Consider the following 18,694-nt stretch of genomic DNA (forward strand, 5'->3'; position numbering starts at 1 on the left):
TTAAGAGATTTGCTCAAAACCCAGCGGTGGTGGCGCACGCCTTTAATCCCAACACTCAGGAGGCAGAGGCAGGTGCATCTCTGAGTTTGAGGCCAGCCTGGTCTACAGAGCAAGTTCCAGAACAGCCAGGGATAGGCAGAGATACCCAGTCCTGAAAAAAAAAAAAATCTTGTATTGTAAGTATATAACAAATACCACATATACCTATCTGGGCTCCATGTCTGGAGTACACAGGAACCCAGTGTGTCTAAAGTAAACAGCACGTTCTCTCAAACACTCTTCTGGTTCCAAAGTCAGCCCCTTACCGTGGTTGGATGACTGACTTACAGTCACTGCCCTATGAGTACAGATGACACTGGAGAGCAATTGAGCAGCCCCCCTGCCCCGCCCCATCACCTAGACTGGGCAGTGGGACACGAACTGCATTCTAGGAAGACTCTGCTCTTAGAATCATCTTAAAGCCACACCCTGTCATCATAGGCAAAGGCAGCGCCCGGCGACAACAACGTGGCTATTATTTCCAGTCCTCCAATCCATCCTAAGACAGCTTTTTTTTTTAATTTTTTAAAGACTTTAAAAGAATTCTGATGACAGAGGAGGAAAGAATAAATTGTCTCCAGTGTTAGGGAGGCTGATTAAATGAGATTTCTGATTAATAAGCAAGGCAGGTGGGCAGAGTAATTGGCTAGGGCTGCCTTTACTGCCCTCTGCTGGGCAGAAGCGGCAAAGCTCGCCCAGTGTTTGTGAAGCCCTCTTCCCCTTAGTATGGAAAGAGGGGAAGCCAGGCCTGGCCTTCAAAGCCTCTACCCTGAAGCTAACTGAAGGTCAGCTGTAGCATCCATCTATGCTCTCACACGTCTTCTCACGCCTCCGAAATGACGACTGTCCAGCGCCCACGCAGCACTGGGGGAAGCGAATGGGCTCAGCAGAGGCAGATTGTTCAGTGGCTCCAGTGATGGGGCAGCTCCCAGGAGTGTTTCTAACACACTAATGATGCCTGGTTTGTCTTTTTCTTTAACCTAGGGTTTCCCATGTGCCAAGCAGTGTACATGAAACCCTTATAAAGTTATTGGGGTGTGGGCATGAGTGCACGGTATGTGCGCGTGGGCATGCGTGCCTGGTGTGTGCGCATGCGCAGGTCAAAGGCCACCTCCTGAAAGTCAGTTCTCTGCTTCCTCCTTTACGTGGGTCCCAGGGACTGCACTAGAACCGTCGGGTTTTCTTTTTTTTTTCTTTTTTTCTTTTTCCTTTTTTGGTTTTTCGAGACAGGGTTTCTCTGTGTAGTCCAGGCTCTCCTAGAACTCACTCTGTAGACCAGGCTGGCCTCCAACTCAGAAATCCACCTGCCTCTGCCTCCCAAGTGCTGGGATTAAAGGCGTGTGCCACCACCGCCTGGCTAACCGTCGGGTTTTCATGAACAGAGCTTTTATTCACACCCGAGAACTGCAAATTTACTATATGAATGCCGGGGGTGGTAGAACATGATCTAAGGAAATTCTTAGGAATTCTTGGGAGTGTGAGGCAGGAAGACAAGTTTAGGACCTGGCCCAGATACGTCATGAGACCTTGTCTCAAGAAGCCAAGCAAGAAAAAAAAAAAAACTCCAATATAGGATAGGTAATTGTTATTGTGCAAGAAAAATAACAAAATTACCTAAGTTCTATTTTTAAATTTTTTTTTAAGATTTTAAAAAATGGTTATGTGCACGAGTGTTTTGCCTATGTGTATGAATGTGTGCCACATGCATGCCTGGTACGTTCGGAGGTGAGAAGAGGGTGTTGGATCCCCCTAGAAATGAAGTTCTGGATGACTGTAAACTACCCTGTGGGTGTGAAGAACTGAACTCTGGTCTTCCGCAAGAGTAGCAAGCGCTCTTAATGGCAAGCCTCTTGCCATGTTTTCTTACATTTAATGTATGAAATTTTGGGAGTATGAAACAGGTTTTAGTAGCACAGAAAAAAAAAAGACATACCGTTTGTTTCACTAACACAGAATTTTTTTTTTTTTTTTGGTTTGGTTTTTCAAGACAGGGTTTCTCTGTGTAGCCCTTGGCTGTCCTGGAACTAGCCTCGAACTCTCGAACTCAGAAATCCGCCTGTCTCTGCCTCCCAAGTGCTGGGATTAAAGGCGTGCGCCACCACCGCCCGGCAACACAGAATTTTTAAAAATGATGTGTGTCCATGAGTTTTTTCTGAAAGTCTAATTTAGGGACTGGGCATGGTGGTACACACTTTTAATTCCAGCTCTGAGAAGGTAGAGGCAGATCTCTGTTGAGCTCCAGGACTTCCTGGTCTACATAGTGAATTCCAAGCTTAACAGGGCTATTCTATTAGACCCTGTCCAAAAAAAAAAAAAAAAAAAAAGAAAGAAAGGAAGGAAGGAAGGAAGGAAGAAAGAAAGAAAGAAAACATTAAAAAATACTAAAATCTAGTTAGTGCAAATAAGAGTTAAGAAGAAAAAACCCATTTCTATCCTGAGCCTCAAAGTGCTTAGTTCTTCTGCTGAGAGGCAGCTAATGTCCTTGGTTATAATTACAACTCTCCGAAGAAATACTCTATGCATCTATGAATCTTTATATGAAAGGGGTTTTAACAAAGAACCACAGGCACTGGGAATGCTGAGAAAAATAGTCTTGCCCAGGAAGAACCCCTGACTGCCTGTCCAATATCGAGTGTTCAGACCAGAAATTGTGTGCATACAAGCAGCAATATGCAGACTGTGCCGGTTGTATTAATACATTGAGGAATATACATTGTATAAGATGTAACGACAACTAAAAAAAAAAAAAGGCTGTGAAACTCAGAAAGGGCAAAGAGGGAGAAAACTATGCAATTATATAGTGTTTTTTTTAATCTCACCAGGATCCTCTCTAATCAGAAATTACCTGTCGATTGTCGTGAGCACTGTGATGGCTTCCTTCTGTAAATGGACCAGTTTTCGAGGCTTGATGTAAGGGAAGGCCGAGACGGAGGAAGAGGAGGAGGAAGAGGAGGAGGAAGGGGCCGAGTGTGGGTAGTGTATATCCCAGACAACCAGCTTCCCTTCCTTTGTTGCCGACAGTACTTGTGGTAGCTTCAAGTGAAAAACAGACTGGCTAAACTTCCCCACAAGTTTGTTGAAAGTCTGTGTTTCAAAGACAGGTTATGAGTTACAGTCAGTAATAATAATGATAATAATAGAACCAAAACATGCATCCGTGTGGCATTTCATAACATTATAATATAAATACAACGAGGCAGAGAGAGAGGAAAACAGAAATAGCTGGAAACCCACAGGTGGACCATTCCTGAGTTCAGTGAGGGTCATGTGCCCTCAGTTACACTGCCTAAATTATTTATGTATTTTTATTTCGTGTGTATTGGTGTTTTGCCTGCATGCAAGTCTGTATGAGGCTGTGAATTACAGGCAATGAGCTGCTATGTGAGTGCTGGGAATCGAACCCAGATCCTCAGGGAGGGCAGCCAGTGCTCTTAACCAACGAGCCATCTCTCCAACTCACCAATCCTACTATTTAACATGACTAAAAGATTGGCTAATTTCGCTTATACGTGTCCAGCGTCTCTCATAGAGTCTTTTAAACCTGTAGTCTGTCATGAGCAGAAACGTGCTCTAGGTGAAAAACAAAATAATTACCCCGATGTCCTTTGACAGTAAGGTATTGTCCTATCAGAAGAAATTGTTTCAGCCCTTAATGTCAGAATGCTTTGGTAAGACCTCTTATTCAGTGGATGCTTGGGGAAATAAATGAAGCATTCAGCCATCTTTCTTATACAGTGTTTCAGAGATGAAATATGGAACGGAAAGAGAGCTGGAGAGATGGCACAGCAAGTAAGAGCTCATACTGCTCTCCCAGAGGACTACTGGGTCCCAGTACCCATGTAGGGCAGCTAAAACGGGCTGTGATTCCAGCTCCAGGGCATCTGATACCTCTGGTTTCCAAGGCACCTGAGCTCACAGGAGGTAACCCCACATGCACATATACACAATTTCAAAATAAAATATTATACACAGAGAGAGAGAGAGAGAAAGAGAGAGAGAGGGAGAGGGAGAGAAATAAATGAGGAAGGGAGAAAGGGAAGGATGAAGGAAACCCAACAATTACATGACATAGCAAATATTCTGCCCAGTGCCCTCTTCAAGAAGACCCTAGCTTTGTGTCCCAGAGTTTTTATTGCTGTGATAAGACGCTAAGACCAAAAGCAACTTGAGGAGGAAAGGGTTGATTCAGCTTAGTCAGGAGCTGAGGCACAATCCACCGGGTTGCTGTTTACTGGCTTGCTTGTCCTGGACTGTTCAGCCTGCTTTCTTTTTTCTTCTTTCTTTTCTTTTTCTTTTCTTTCTTTCTTTTTTGTTTTCTCTTGTCATTTGAAACAGGGTTTTTTGTTTTGTTTTGTTTTGTTTTTTGTTTTTTCGAGACAGAGTTTCTCTGTGCAGCCCTGGCTTTCCTGGAACTTACTCTGTAGATCAGGCTGGCCTCGAACCCAGAAATCCACCTGCCTCTGCCTCCCAAGTGCTGGGATTAAAGATGTGTGCCACCACTGCCCGGCAGGGTCTTTCTTTTTAAAGATTTCTTTCTTTCTTTCATGTATGTGAGTACACTGTAGCTGTCTTCAGACACACCAGAAGAGGGCATCAGATCCCATTACAGATGGTTGTGAGCCACCATGTGGTTGCTGGGAATTGAACTCAGGACCTCTGGAAGAACAGGTGGTGCTCTTAACCACTGAGCCATCTCCCTGAAACAGGGTTTTTCTGTGTAGCTTTGGCTGTCCTGGAACTCACTCTGTAGAACAGATTAGCCTTAAACTCACAGAGTTCTGCCTGTCTCTGCCTCCCCAGTGCTGGGATTAAAGGCTTGCCAACACCTGGAACCGCCAGCCCAGGATGGCACAGGATGGCACAGAATGGCATCACCCACAGTTAGGCTGGGCCCTTCGGCACCAATCACTAATGAAGAAAATGCCCTATGGCTGGGTCTCATGAAGGCATTTTCTTAATTGAGGTTCCTCCTTTCAGATAACTGTAACGTGTCAAACTGACATAAAAAAAAAAAAAGCCAGCAGTTTGTCTCTGAACTTGAACACAGAAGGATCCAGAGGTTTTTGTCAAGCAGGATCATGTTCTTCTCAGTGCAGGCATGTGTCCATGCAAGATATTTTTGTCGTTTCAAACTGTAATTAGCATCTGCTCTTGGCAGACTGTGTTTCTGTGAGTTCTCACCTGCCTTCTGTAACCTGAGAATCAAGCCAGCTCTGCCTGTCATCTGTGGCCACGTGGGTAGGCAGACTGGCGAAAACTCCACGTGAACCTCTCTGACTGAGATTGGACAAGATGATCCCTTGCTGTTTTATTTCAACTCACACTGTGAGCAAATGTCCTTCCTGGCCTCTTCGGTGTGTTTTGTTGGCGATGTAGGTATTTTAACTTACCCGCTCCCTGGAAGGGAGTACTGTCTAGTTTCATAGAACCTGCCTTTCGAAGGAAACATTGTATCCTATGGTCTGTACAGGGTACAGTTTGCTGTGAGCACCTTGCTAATGAAACTAGATGTGTAACTCAAAGTGCTTGCCTAGGCCACTCCAGACCCTGGGCTCCATCAGAGAAGGGAAATAAATCAAAGATTCCCCCTCCTCTCTCTCCCTCCCTCCAGGATTTCCTATATACCAGCCTTGAATTTGAAAAGCCTAAAATTCATCCTCTCTCTCCCTTGTCCTAGGAACTACAGACATTCACCATCATATCTAGTTTACGGGTTGCTGGGGATTGAACCCAGGGCTTTTGTGCATGGTAGGCAAGCACTGTACCAACTGAGCTATATCCTCAGCCCTCAATATTGTGGGGATTTTTTTTTTCAGTTTTGTTTGACCCACTATGCCACCAGTCCTCGATGGCCTGGAACTCACTCTGTAGACCAAGCTGCCCTTGAACACAAAGATCCAGCTGCCTCTGTCTCCCAAGTGCTGGGATCAAAGGGGTGTGCCATCATACCTGGCCCTCAATGTTACATCTAAAACGTTATCTTTGAAACAGGAGCCCACATCAAACATGGCAGAACCATACAGGAACCAACCTCTGTACTTCCTTCGGGAGCAGTGGTTCACTGTTCCCTAAGTCATTATTGACAGAGAGGTTGTAAGATGTGACCACCAGGAGTCATAACCACTGACTGTATTTCTTATGTTCTCATTCGAAGAAAAAAAAAAAATCTGCAAACAGACAAAATAAGCTTTCCTAAGAAGTGATTTGTTTGGCTGATGTCCTGAGGATGGAGCCGAGGAAAAATTATTTTTCCTTGTGTCTGTTCATCTCCTCTTTATTTTTTCACTTGGGCATGCTCTCTGTTGAACTTAATTCTTATTCTTTGTCAACACACACACTACAAAATCTGTATTTCTGTATACTAATAATATCTTTTTTTGGTTGGTTGGTTTTTTGGTTTTCTGAGACAGGGTCTCTCTGTGTAGTTCTGGCTGCCTGGAACTCCATCTGTAGACCAGGCTGGCTTTGAACTCAGAGATCCTCCTGCCTCTGCCTCCTGAGTGCTGGGATTAAAAGTTTGCACCACCAACCTCTTTTCCATAATGTTTTGTTTTATTTTTACAATGCTTTCTATTATTGTTTTTTTTTTTTTTAGATTTTATTTATTTAATGTATATGATGAGCACACTGTAGCTGTCCTCAGACACACCAGAAGAGGGCATCAGATCTCACTACAGATGGTTGTGAGCCACCATGTGGTTGCTGGGAATTGAACTCAGGACCTCTGGAAGAGCAGTCAGTGCTCTTAACCTCTGAGCCATCTCTCCAGCCCGCTTTCTATTATTGTTAACAGACAATTCATTGTGAATAAAGGATCTAAGCAAGAATGTTCCAATTCTTTCCCAATGGCTTCACATTAAGATGTAGACCACACCCACTAAGTCTACACATCCGTATTTACCCTTCACGGTGTCTGACATATGAAGACACAACAGGAAATACTCACTTTCTCTGTCAGAAGCGGGGCACTGTGAACGAGTATACCCTTGTCTTCAAACTGAAAAGCACAGAAAAAGACGTTACTATTTAAAGACCAAGCCACCAGAAGTACTATGTGCTAGCTAAACCAGAGCAAATGTGCCTAAATGGGGTCGGAGGGTTCCAGTTCCTGTGAGAAGAAAGCAGGTCGTCCGGAGAATATCTAAAAGCATTTGAAAAGGAACGCAAATCTGCTCAAAAGCCAGGCTTGACAGTGTTTCTGTGCTGTAGGTGGCTAATGTAAATCTGAGTTCCACACTAATGAGGCTTTAAAAAGCAAAAATAAACACCCAAAGCATAAACACCACTGATGGGCGCCTTTCCAACAAGTCTTTGGGTTGGCTTCTTCTTTTTTTTTTTTTGAAGGTATTTCAGTGAACATAAAATCAGCCATTAACCACACGACAGGTGTTCATATGGGTATGGTGTTCACAGTGCTGCACGCTGGCTATCCCCACTGCGCCTGGGAGACCTCTAGCCACTCCCAGGCCCTACTCTGCTCAGCCTCTGACAGCCCAGTGTTCCAAAAGGCAGCACTGACTGGACTTTGTGGGTTATTAACAAAAATAAAGAAAGAGAGATGAGCCTAGTGGCGCACACCTTTAACCCCAGCACTCTGAAGGCAGAGGCGGGCAGATCTCTAGACCAGGACAGCCTGGTCTACATAGGGAGTTCCAGGATAGTGAGGGCTACTGACTCAAAAAAACAAAACTAAACTAAAAATACATAGATGGATAGATGGATGGATGGACAAATGGACAGACAGAATAAATAAAGGACATAAAGTGGAAAGGAGGGGTGCCGTAGGGGGAGTAGATGGAGAAGCTGGTGGTTTGTGAAGGAAGTGGGAGGGAGGAGCTAGGGTCCCTGAGGGGAGGAGGAGAGGGAGTTGGGGTGCTTACGGTCAAGGTGCATTGTTTGCATGTATAAAAGTGTCAAATAATAAATAAACTATTTTCTACTTTTAAAAAATTCCTTTCTGAAATTTGAAATAGAGTCCAAGGTGTAAAAAAAAAACCAAACTCAAAAACCAAACCCAACCCCACCTTTAGACCTATTAAATATAGGCAAATAAATACTTGCCTCATTACCTCAAAAAAATTAAATGAGGTTTAATTATCTGCCTCTAATTTAATATGCTAATTTCCAATGAGACTAAGATAAATAGCACAATTAAATCAAAACTGTTTGAATATATGCCCATTGTGTCCTAAGGAGATACAATATTCCTATGCCACAGAACGTCTGCATTCGAAAACTCAGTGTGTGTTTCTATCTGCACTGTGATGCGCCTCTGCCTCAACTTACCCAGTTATAGTAGACAGCCTGCGTCTTGCTGTTGCTCACCAACTCTCTGTTGTTGGCCGGGTTGAAGATGAGGTTTTCCTGAGGCATAAGGCATGAAAAAAATGTATTGAAAAACAAAACAAAACAAACAAACAAACAAAAACAGAGACAAAAATCAAACCTACTTCAGCTGAGCAGTTACAATTAAACAATAATTTTAATTTTAAAAATTTAATAGCCTTTAAATATTGGCTGTAAAGTAAACAGTGTGAGATGTGTCCATGTTACAAGTGTTATTTATTGTATTTACTTATTTATTTTATTATAACTCATCATCTGTAACCAGCAACAAAATAAACTATATTCACTATTTAGTTCGTTGTTCATTTTTATTCTCTTGGGCAATGAACCCAGATTGTCACACGAGCTGAACGAGTGCTCTTTCATCAACAGCCCCTACCCCGTCACTAATCTTTATTCCGTGGTCTTTTAGACTAAAGCCAAGGAAGGCACATTTCTGAAGCTGACAGGGACACAGGAGATCTTGGAACAAATCTGAGGCTTTGGAAGGGAATTCTGACTCCTGCCAAGACAGTGAATGGCACGTGGGTGAGTTGTTGGCGCCCTTCCCCCCAAAAAATCAACTCTGCAGAAGCTGAAGTGAGGGAAATGTCAAATGTAGAAACTAAACAACAACCAAGAAACTCCTAGGGGCAGGAAGGTTCGCGCCAGGTAGGGAGTGGGAGCTGCAGCCTGGGATGTGACAAGAGGCCTTGCCCAAGATGAGGCAGAGGCAAACTATTTCTGCCCAACTCCCGGTGCCCATTAACAGTGAATAAATAAGCAGTTAACGTACCCAAAGTACCATCAGCCAAATAGGAGAAGTTTAAAAAAAAAAAAATCTGTGACCAGTGCCACAGTGAGCTGAGTGAAAGAAGCAGGGTGGGCAAGATGGCTGAGCGGGAAAAGATGCCTGGAGCAAGCCTGACAGCCCGGTCCCGCCCTCGAAACCTGTGAGATGGACCAGAGAGCCGACTCCACAGAGCTGCGTTCTGTCTCCCACACATATGACCCACACACACACACACAATGCACACAATAACAATCATTACGAAATTAAATGTTTAAAAAAGTATCTTCCCAGGGGTGGGGGGTGGGAGTGGGGGAGAGCTCTCTGAAAAAGAGGGCAGAGAGACAGACACAAAGACAGACAGACAGACAGACAGACAGACAGAGAACAAGAGGGAGAGAAGAGAGAGATTCAAAATAAAGACAATGGGTAGTGAGACCTCTTCTGGAAGGTTTTAATTAGTTTTTGGTATCATGCATTAGGTATGAGTTCAGGTCCTGGCATGGAGGTCAGGGGACAAGCTCTGAAGCCACATCTTTCCCTCTGTTGTGAGCCCAAGTGGTCGGACTCAGGCTATCAGGTTCGTGTGGTAACTACTTTTACCTACTTGAGCCATCTTACCAACTCCCTTCTAGAAGTTTTATGTGAAGAAGGCAAGAGCTAGAAGGAGATAACAGGGCCCACAGAGCTGCCATGGGGTCTGTCCTGTACCGTAAGTTCAGGGTTAAGGAGGCAGAGTGGATGGCTGCAGGTGAAGTTAATGGAGGAGACCCGTGGGTCTAGCGAGCTAGCCCTCCATGGGGAGGTTAGAGAGACAGAAAGAAACATGGAGGGCTGGAGGCAGATCGGAGGCATGGGAGTGGGAACAGGTTAGTGTGTGCCCCTGATGGCCCGCCCACCCTGTCCTCTCAACGACATAGGAGCAAGGTAGTCAGCTATCCATGAGAGTGAACTCGGAGGGGAAGGAAAGGAAGGGCTGTGTGTGTAGGAATGTCTAGCCTGAGATCTCCCTTGTGAACATATCAGGCCACGTGTGGCTAGGGGGAGGGGGACTTTATAATGAGGGTGGAAAAGCTGGAGAACCAAACTTGTCATTTTATTTCATTGTGATCAATTTAAATTTAAATACTAGTGCATTCAGGCAAAGTTGCAGGACACAAAACTGAGCAGCTGGATCCAGCTGTGTCTCTATACACCTGAAAAGGGGAATTAGGGAAACTGATTCCACTTTCAAAAGCATCAGAAAGAAGAAGAAAAATAAGATGCAGAAATAAATTTAACTCAGGAAGGGAAAAGATGTGTGCACCCAAAACGCTGCTCGGAAGAAGAACTGAAGATGGAATAGAAAACAAAACAGGGAGACACCTGGGGCTTGGTGCTGGGAAACAATGTAATTAAAGAAGACAATAGTGAGACACCTGGGGCTTGGGGCTGGGAAACAATGTAATTAAAGAAGACAATAGTTCAGAAGGGGTCTGTAGACTCAGTGGGGGGGCGGGGGAAATCCTAAAGGCATTTTGCACAGCAAAGTTAAAAAGACACGCACGCCCATGACCCCTGCATTGGGAGGCCACGGTGGGAGAATGCTGTGTTGGGGCCACCTGGCTATGTATCCACAACCTGTCTCAGAAACACCAAGTCTGGGACTCATGTCCTAGTTTGCTTTCCATTGCTGTAATAGAATACTGACCAAAAGCAATGGGGGAGGAAAGGGGTTTGTTTGGCTTACAGGGAACCGTCCATTGTTGGGGAAAACCAGGACAGAGAACCAGATACTAGGGCTGGAGAGATGGCTCAGTGGTTAAAAGCACTGACTGTTCTTCCAGAGGTCCTGAGTTCAATTCCCAGAAACTACATGGTGATTCACAACCATCTGTAATGGAATCTGATGCCCTCTTCTCTTCTGGTGTGTCTGAAGACAGCTACAATGTACTTATATAAATAAAAATAAATAAATGCTAAAAAAAAGAGGGTGAGGTGTTGGAGAGATGGAGCGATGGCTCAGTGGTTAAGAGCACTGACTGCTCTTCCAGAGATCCTGAGTTCAATTCCCAGCGACCGCCCACAACCATCTGTAATGGGGATCCGATGCCCTCTTCTGGTGTGTCTAAAGATAGCGACAGTGTACTCACATACATGAAATAAATCTTAAAAAAAAAAAAACCAGAGACTAGTGAGGAATGCTCTTCAGTGGCTTTTTCTTCATGGTTTCCTTAGCTTGCTTTCTTATATAGCCTAGGCACACCTGTCCAAGGACGGCACTGCCCACAGTGGGCTGAGGTCTTCAATTGACCAGCAATTGAAAAAACAAAACAACAACAACAAAATGCCTCGCCTACCCACAGGCCAATGTGAAGGAGACAATTCCTCTATTGAGAGTCCCTGCTCCCAGCTATGTCTAGGTTTGAGACACATTAACAACAGCTAGCCAGCACACTTTGGGAGGGGACTCTGCGGTTAAAGGTGCTCATGGTACAAGCCTGAGGACAGGAAGTGGGATCTCTAGAACCTACGTAAACATTGGATGAGCATTGTGGTCTTCTTATAATTCCAGTGTCTAGAGGCAGAGATGGGAGATCCCCAGATAAGCTGGCTAACAAGAGTAATTAAATCAGTTGGCTCTGGGTTTGATTGAGAGACCTTGCCTCAGTAAGGTAGAAGAACAATGATAATTCCAGGCACAAACCCTTGAGGCTTCCATACATGCATGTCCATATATGCGCGCACAAACACACACACACTCACACAGAGCCTAAATAGCCACATATGTCTGGCTGTTGGATCAATACAACCTCTGTATGTAGAGGCATTTATTTTTCTGGGTGACTGGCAGGATTGTGGACGTGGGCATCTGAGCACATCAGGACCTGGGTCTTGCTGAGTCTGATTACCCAACCCTCTGAGTCTCGGGTCCCGTGACTCAGGTATCACAGCGCCAGACATAGACCAGTCTGGTGCATATACTTACTGTCAAAAAGTCTGAAAACACAAGAAGCAGAGAGCAGTAACACGGGACGCAGAGGCCTGATGTTAGTTAGCATTCAGGGTGTCTTAGGCAAGCCTCCTCCCCAGCTGACCAGAATGTGTCCATGGACCTCGTCAGCTCACCGCAAGGTTAGAAGCAGCTGAGAGCAAGCTTCTGGAATAAGAAATGCTGCTCCTGGCAGGGTGACTTTGGATAGATTATTTAATAATTAATAGCAGTAGTCCACAGATATTAATAACTCTGCACCTGCATGTTTGTGTGGATTGTGGGAGCTAATGTAAGTTGAGAATCGAGCAGAATCTAGGACATAGCAAGTGTGTCAAACACATTAGCTGTTATTAGGAGGGATAAAATGAGGGCTGGGCCGGGAAAGAACGGTTCAGAGGCTTCTTCTGTACAGTTGAGAGGCTTCTTCTGCACGGTGGCAAACGTCCACGAGCACCGTGAACCCCCGTGAGGCAGCCTCAGTGTAAGCGCAGGCTAACGTTCACAGGCTCAAACACAGCTCACCTGGAAACCATACTCTTTGGGAAGCTCAAGGGTGCATGCGGGTGTCTCCACTGCCAAAGTCCATTTCCAGATGCACACTTTCTGCAAGAAAGAACACACAAGGGACATAAGAGGCACCTGGGGGTGCAGGAGAAGCCCATGGAAACCCCAAGGCCTTAGGTAACTAAGCGAAGGCCCAGAGGCAAGCCCTAAGCATGGAGTCCAACCCTACACTGTGATGTCTGCTCATCCTAGAACACGCACACCAAGTAGCCTGTACAGAGGTGGCTGCGAAGACATCTGGTGCATTGGCCAGCTCAGAGAGACCTACCCAAAGGGCCCTTTACCTGAATTTCAGCATCTGAGATGGTGGCCAGAAACTTGGAGTCACGGGTGATGGCGACTGACCTTATCCCGTTGCCGTCTGGACAGCTGTCGAATATGGTGTGCACGGGGATCCTGAAAAACAGGACAGAGAGGGGGCAGCCCCTGCAGAGGGATACCTGGCTTCCCAGTGAGGCCAAACCCAGCCAGACCTTCCAAAAACATAACGAAGCACGACCTGTCTGTGCAAAGGAATATTTGTGTCTCATTAACGTTCGTATCCGAATAACTTATTCTTTTTAAGATATTTTTGTTTTAAAGGTATGTATGTGTGTGTGCACAGATATATACATGTGGGCGACCTGCGGAGCCCAGAAGAGGGCACTGGATCCCATGAAGCCAGAGTCACAAGCAGATGAGCAGCCAGACATGGACACTAAGAACTGAACTCAGCAAGAATAGCAAGCCTCTTATCTGCTGAGCCATCTCTCTGGCTCACACACACACACACACCCTTTTGTGAGTCAGGGTCTTGCTCTGTGGCCTAGGCTGGCCTCAACAACTGGAATCCTCCTGAGTGCTGGGGTTACAGCTATGAGCTAGTAGGCATGGCGGAATTAATTCATTCTTATTCATTCATAATACATGAGCAAACCGTCATTACTATTCATTCTTCCACAAAGAGGAGAGACGCTGTGACACATGCCACAGCACAGGCACACCCTGAGAACGTGGCAGACATATGTGGGCCCACAGATAGGAAATGCACAGACTCTGTGAGCAGAGAACAGACTGGTGACTGGCGGCGGGTGTGTGTGTGTGTGTGTGTGTGTGTGTGTGTGTGTGTGTGTGTGTGTGTGAAGGGAGGGGAGGGGAGGGGGAAGCACTGCTCCCTGGGGATGATTAAACAAGGTAAAGAACAAGGTAAAGGTGATGGTTCTGTAACACTGTACTGAATGCCAACCCTCACTGTACACCTTCTCGTGTCCAGTTTCACGTCATTATGCAAACATTATCTCAATAGCAGTGGGCGGGCCTACCTCAGAATAGGACGATAGGTATGCTGTGTGCTCTCTTCATGAGCACTCTGGTAGCTCGCTCATTTGTTTCCTGGTGCTGACTCTTGTGCGGGGAACTTTGCCAGACGTGAAGGATGCTGTAAGGTTCGAACCTGCAATGCCCACTAAGGCTTGGCTATGAATTTGGGGGAAGTGATTGAATTCTGAAGGCTTTAAGCTTGTCAATGAGTTAATCCCTGGATCCATTGACAATGTGACAGCATTCCTGGGCAGGGGTACAAACTAGAACTTGGGGCTGGGGAGATGGCTCAGGGGTTAAAGCACTTACCTAATGCAAGCAGGAAGACCAGAGTTTGGATCCCCAGAATGTGCATGTAAATGCTGGGTGGGTATAGCGGGTCCCCCCTGTTAATCCAGTGCTTGGAAAGAGACAGGGATCCCTAGAGCAAGCTAGCTAGCTAGACTAGCCATATTAGCAAACTCTGGTTCAAATGACAGACCCTGTTTCAGTGAATAAGGTAGAGAATAATAGAAAATGGCTTCCTCAAGTCAATCTCTGGCCACATACATGTGCACACACACCATACACGCACTCTCATATATGGGGGGTGGGGGACACTAGGAAGTGTAGCCTTGCTTAAGGAAAGGGTCACTGGGGTCATGGTCCTGGAGAGATGGCTTGCCTCGGCCCCTTCCTATGAGCTTCCTGGCTTCTGTGAGGTGAGCCTACTATGACTTCCGGCCACGATGCTCTGCCTCCCAACAGGTTCAGGGGAAGGGGTGTCCCAATAAGTGGATGTTATACAAATAAATGTTTTTAAAAAGCAATTGTTGGTAGAGAGGGAATTAAAACATTTTTCTTTGCCGGGCGGTGGTGGCGCACGCCTTTAATCCCAGCACTTGGGAGGCAGAGGCAGGCAGATTTCTGAGTTCGAGGCCAGCCTGGTTTACAGAGTGAGTTCCAGGACAGCCAGGAATACACAGAGAAACCCTGTCTCGAAAAAACCAAAAAAAACAAAAACAAAAACAAAAACAAAAAAAAAACCCACATTTTTCTTTAATTATTTTGTTTCATTTTTACATGTATGGCTGTTTTGCCTGCATGTATGTCTGTATACCACATGTGAACGTGACACCCTTAAGAGGCCAAAAGAGGGCATTGGATCCCCCGGAATTGTAGTTATCGACAGAGAGTTCAGACAGTCTGACGAGGGTGTTGGGAATTGAACCTCTGAGTTCTCTGGAAGAGCAGGGCTTGTACCCACTGAGGCATTCCTCCAGCCAACAATTAAAATGTTTTCTAAAGAATGAGGTTTGGTCGGGCAGTGGTGGCACATGCCTTTAATCCTAGCACCTGGGAGGCAGAGGCAGGCGGATTTCTGAGTTCAAGGCCAGCCTGGTCTACAGAGTGAGTTCCAGGACAGCCGGGGCTACACAGAGAAACCCTGTCCCGAAAAAAAAAAAAAAAAAAAAAAAGCATGACATTTGATCTGAATGAGTGACCAAACCAGGTTAAAAAAAAAAATTATCCAAATAATGTAGACAGGCAAACACTGGTTCCTCCCACTGTGGGTATGTGCAATCATTCAGACACTTAAAGCCTGGAACAGATTCCCGACTGTACATAATGGTTCTGGTTTGGAGACTGGGTTTCCTGTTTTTACGTACATAAGCCTATTCTGGGTCACTGCTGAGACTTCTCAACAGTGCAGTTCATTTAAAGCCTTTGACACACACAGAATTCAACCAGATGACATATAAACACCACTGGGAGCCCATGAATGCAGGAGACCGTAGGAGTTAGGAATGTGGGGTTGGGAGGTCACCGAGTCAGACTGGGAGCCGGGGTCAAGTGGCAGCGAGACTGTGGGCTGTGTGGTGCCCCACATTTTCTTGCTAAGGAGCCCTCCTTACAGAGACTGTCAAAGGTCCTCTGTGTGTCACAGGAATGTCAGTTGGCTAGAACAAGTCTGTTCCAGCTGAAGGACACTGGGTCTCTGTCATTTGAGAAGCTTCGGCTAACTAAAATGCAGCCCCAAACCTTTGCTTGCCTGGCAGCCCTTCCCATTGGGATGGCAGCTCGGAGTTCACAGAGGGAGAGAGGATCTCAGCCACGGAGAGGTTTCGAATTAGTGGCACATGAGACAAGTCCATCAGATCTGTAGGAGTCACGTGCATACCATCCCAGAAAACTTGCTTGTAATTTTTATTTTAAGATTTATTTATTTTATGTATGTGACTACACTGTGGCTCTCTTCAGACACACCAGAAGAGGGCATCAAATCCCATCACAGATGGTTGTGAGCCACCATGTGGCTGCTGGGAATTGAACTCAGGACCTCTGGAAGAGCAGTCAGAGCTCTTAACCACTGAGCCATCTTTCCAGCCCCTTGTTTGTAATTTTAGGACTAGATAAAGTTTAAAAGAATTTGACATTATCGGGGTCTCAAGCAGGTTAGATTTGCGGTTCTAATTTAAAATGTGGAGCTGATTTAGACTTCCAATTTTCAATAGAAATCAGTTGAGCTTTATAAACAGTGTTAAAAATACTTAAGAAAGCCAAAGGTCTACCATATTTATGGATTAATTTATTGAATTTATAGGAATTACTTAAGTATTGGTGAGAAATTTGTTTCTTAATTAAACCCCCAAGAAACCCTTAAACATAAAACTAATATATCACATCCAGGCTAAAAAGGTTTTTTTTTTTTTTTTTAGAATTTTTGTTTTTAAGATTTATTTATTTATTATATATGAATACACTGTCTTCAGACACACCAGAAGAGAGCATCAGATCTCATTACAGATGGTTGTGAGCCACCATGTGGTTGCTGGGATTTGAACTCAGGACCTCTGGAAGTGCAGTCAGTGCTCTTAACCACTGAGCCATCTCCCCAGCCCTAAAAAGGTTTTTTAAAGGTTAATAAGCCAGATTTGTGGAGTCATAAATCAATCAAAGTCACATCGAAGGTGACTGCAGAAATATGCTACGTTTGTAAAAAGAGTAAGATTTATCTGAGCGGCCTCCTAGACAGTCTAGGGTGACCTGGAATTCACTGTGTAGCCCAGACTAGCCTTACACTCACAATCCTCCTGTCTCAGCCCCCAGCTACTGGAGTTACAGATGTTTACCCCCACACCCAGCTAATCTTTCCCTATCCTTGCAGATGCAGTAGTTTCGACCAGCCTAGGGTCGTGCACATGCTCAGTACGCGTCCCATCTCTGAACTACATCCCTAACCCTGAATAAGATTTTTAAACTGAATAAAACCTTAGGGGGAAATGTTTTGCTTTTTTTTTCCTGTTTGTTTGTTTTGTCACTAAGACCAGAACAGCCTCTGAATAATATTTTATGGACCATAAAAGCTCTAAAGGAAGGCTATCATAGAATGCATACCAAGCACTAAGCTGGGATACACAGTGACACTCTGTCAGGAAGCCCATGTCAAACAGAAAGCACAACTCTGTTCATATTGGGTCTAGCCATGAAGGCAACTGTCCACAGAGTGGACGTAGCTGAAGATATCCCTTCTGGGGATAGACTTTTCTGCACACCCTTCTCATGCATCAGCTTTCCCTCAGGGTCAAGTTAGATATTCCATTCCTCTCCATGGCTGAGATCTACTCTCCCTCTGTGAACTCCGAGCTGCCATCCCAATGGGAAGGGCTGCCAGGCAAGCAAAGGTTTGGGGCTGCATTTTAGTTAGCCGAAGCTTCTCAAATGACAGAGACCCAGTGTCCTTCAGCTGGAACAGACTTGTTCTAGCCAACTGACATTGCTGCGATACACAGAGGACCTTTGACAGTCTCTGTAAGGAGGGCTCCTTAGCAAGAAAATGTGGGGCGCCACACAGCCCACAGGAACCTCAGGCATGAAGGTAGGGACAGTTCCCTTTCTGAGGATAAAGCTTTCCTGGTTCCGTGTTCCCTGTAACCCAGGCTCCACAGAGGAGAGCTACACAATTGGATTTAGGCTTGGCAAATGACTGTACCAAATAGCATGCAGAAAAACCACAGGCTGAAGGCCCTCTGCCTGTGTTCAAATCAGTAGCAGATGTTTTAGAAGGAAGCACCTCAGACTGATTATCACTGGAAAAAGCACTGGAACTGGCGGTGATGGCCAACGCAGGCTTCAATTTTCAGCTTAAATAATTCATTTAGTTTTTTTTTTTTAATTACAATTGTGACAAGTGTCTTCAGCCACTAGTCATGTTTCATTCCTGTTGGGCTGATGGTCAATGGAATTTAAAAGAAAGCCCGTGGCTGGCGAGACAGCTTAGCAGTTAAAAGCACACGTTGCTCTTGGAGAGGACCTGGGTTTGTTTGGTTCCCAGCACCTACATGGCAGCTCACAACCGTCTGTAACTCCAGGGGATCTGACGCCCTCTTCTGGCCTTCTCAGGCACTGCATGCATGTGGTGGACAGGAATACATTCAGACCAACCACCTGTCCACACACAAAATAAATGAATAAAATAAAACGCTAAAAAAGAGAGAAAACTCAACATTCACACTCACTATCTCAAAGGAGTAGTGAGTGCTGGATTCTTCTAGAATGTAAACATAGTTTTAGGTTCTTCAATACATAGTAAGTTGAATTCATAAACCAGGACAGAAAAACAAACAAAAAATGTAAAAAAAAAAAAAAAGAAGAAGAAGAAGAAGAATTGAGAGAAAAGTTAGCTTTCCGTCCTCTTCCGAGACTCAGATATCCTTCTGCCT

General features: G+C 45.1%; 1 protein-coding gene across 1 annotated transcript in view; it reads right to left on the reverse strand.

Moving 5' to 3' along the window:
• Nucleotides 1-18,694, reverse strand: part of Wdr66 (WD repeat domain 66) — a 69,456-nt gene that overhangs the window by 36,764 nt on the left and 13,998 nt on the right. Inside the window, exons 6-10 of the mRNA XM_028765952.1 lie at nt 12,977-13,088; nt 12,651-12,731; nt 8,326-8,403; nt 6,986-7,036; nt 2,885-3,123 (exon numbers count right to left, since the gene is read on the reverse strand). Of these exons, the coding sequence (XP_028621785.1) occupies nt 2,885-3,123; nt 6,986-7,036; nt 8,326-8,403; nt 12,651-12,731; nt 12,977-13,088 (561 nt within the window). The remainder of the gene's footprint in view (nt 1-2,884; nt 3,124-6,985; nt 7,037-8,325; nt 8,404-12,650; nt 12,732-12,976; nt 13,089-18,694) is intronic.

This window comes from Grammomys surdaster, unplaced genomic scaffold (genome assembly GCF_004785775.1).
Source record: "Grammomys surdaster isolate TR1022 unplaced genomic scaffold, NIH_TR_1.0 166, whole genome shotgun sequence".
NCBI lineage: Eukaryota > Metazoa > Chordata > Mammalia > Rodentia > Muridae > Grammomys > Grammomys surdaster.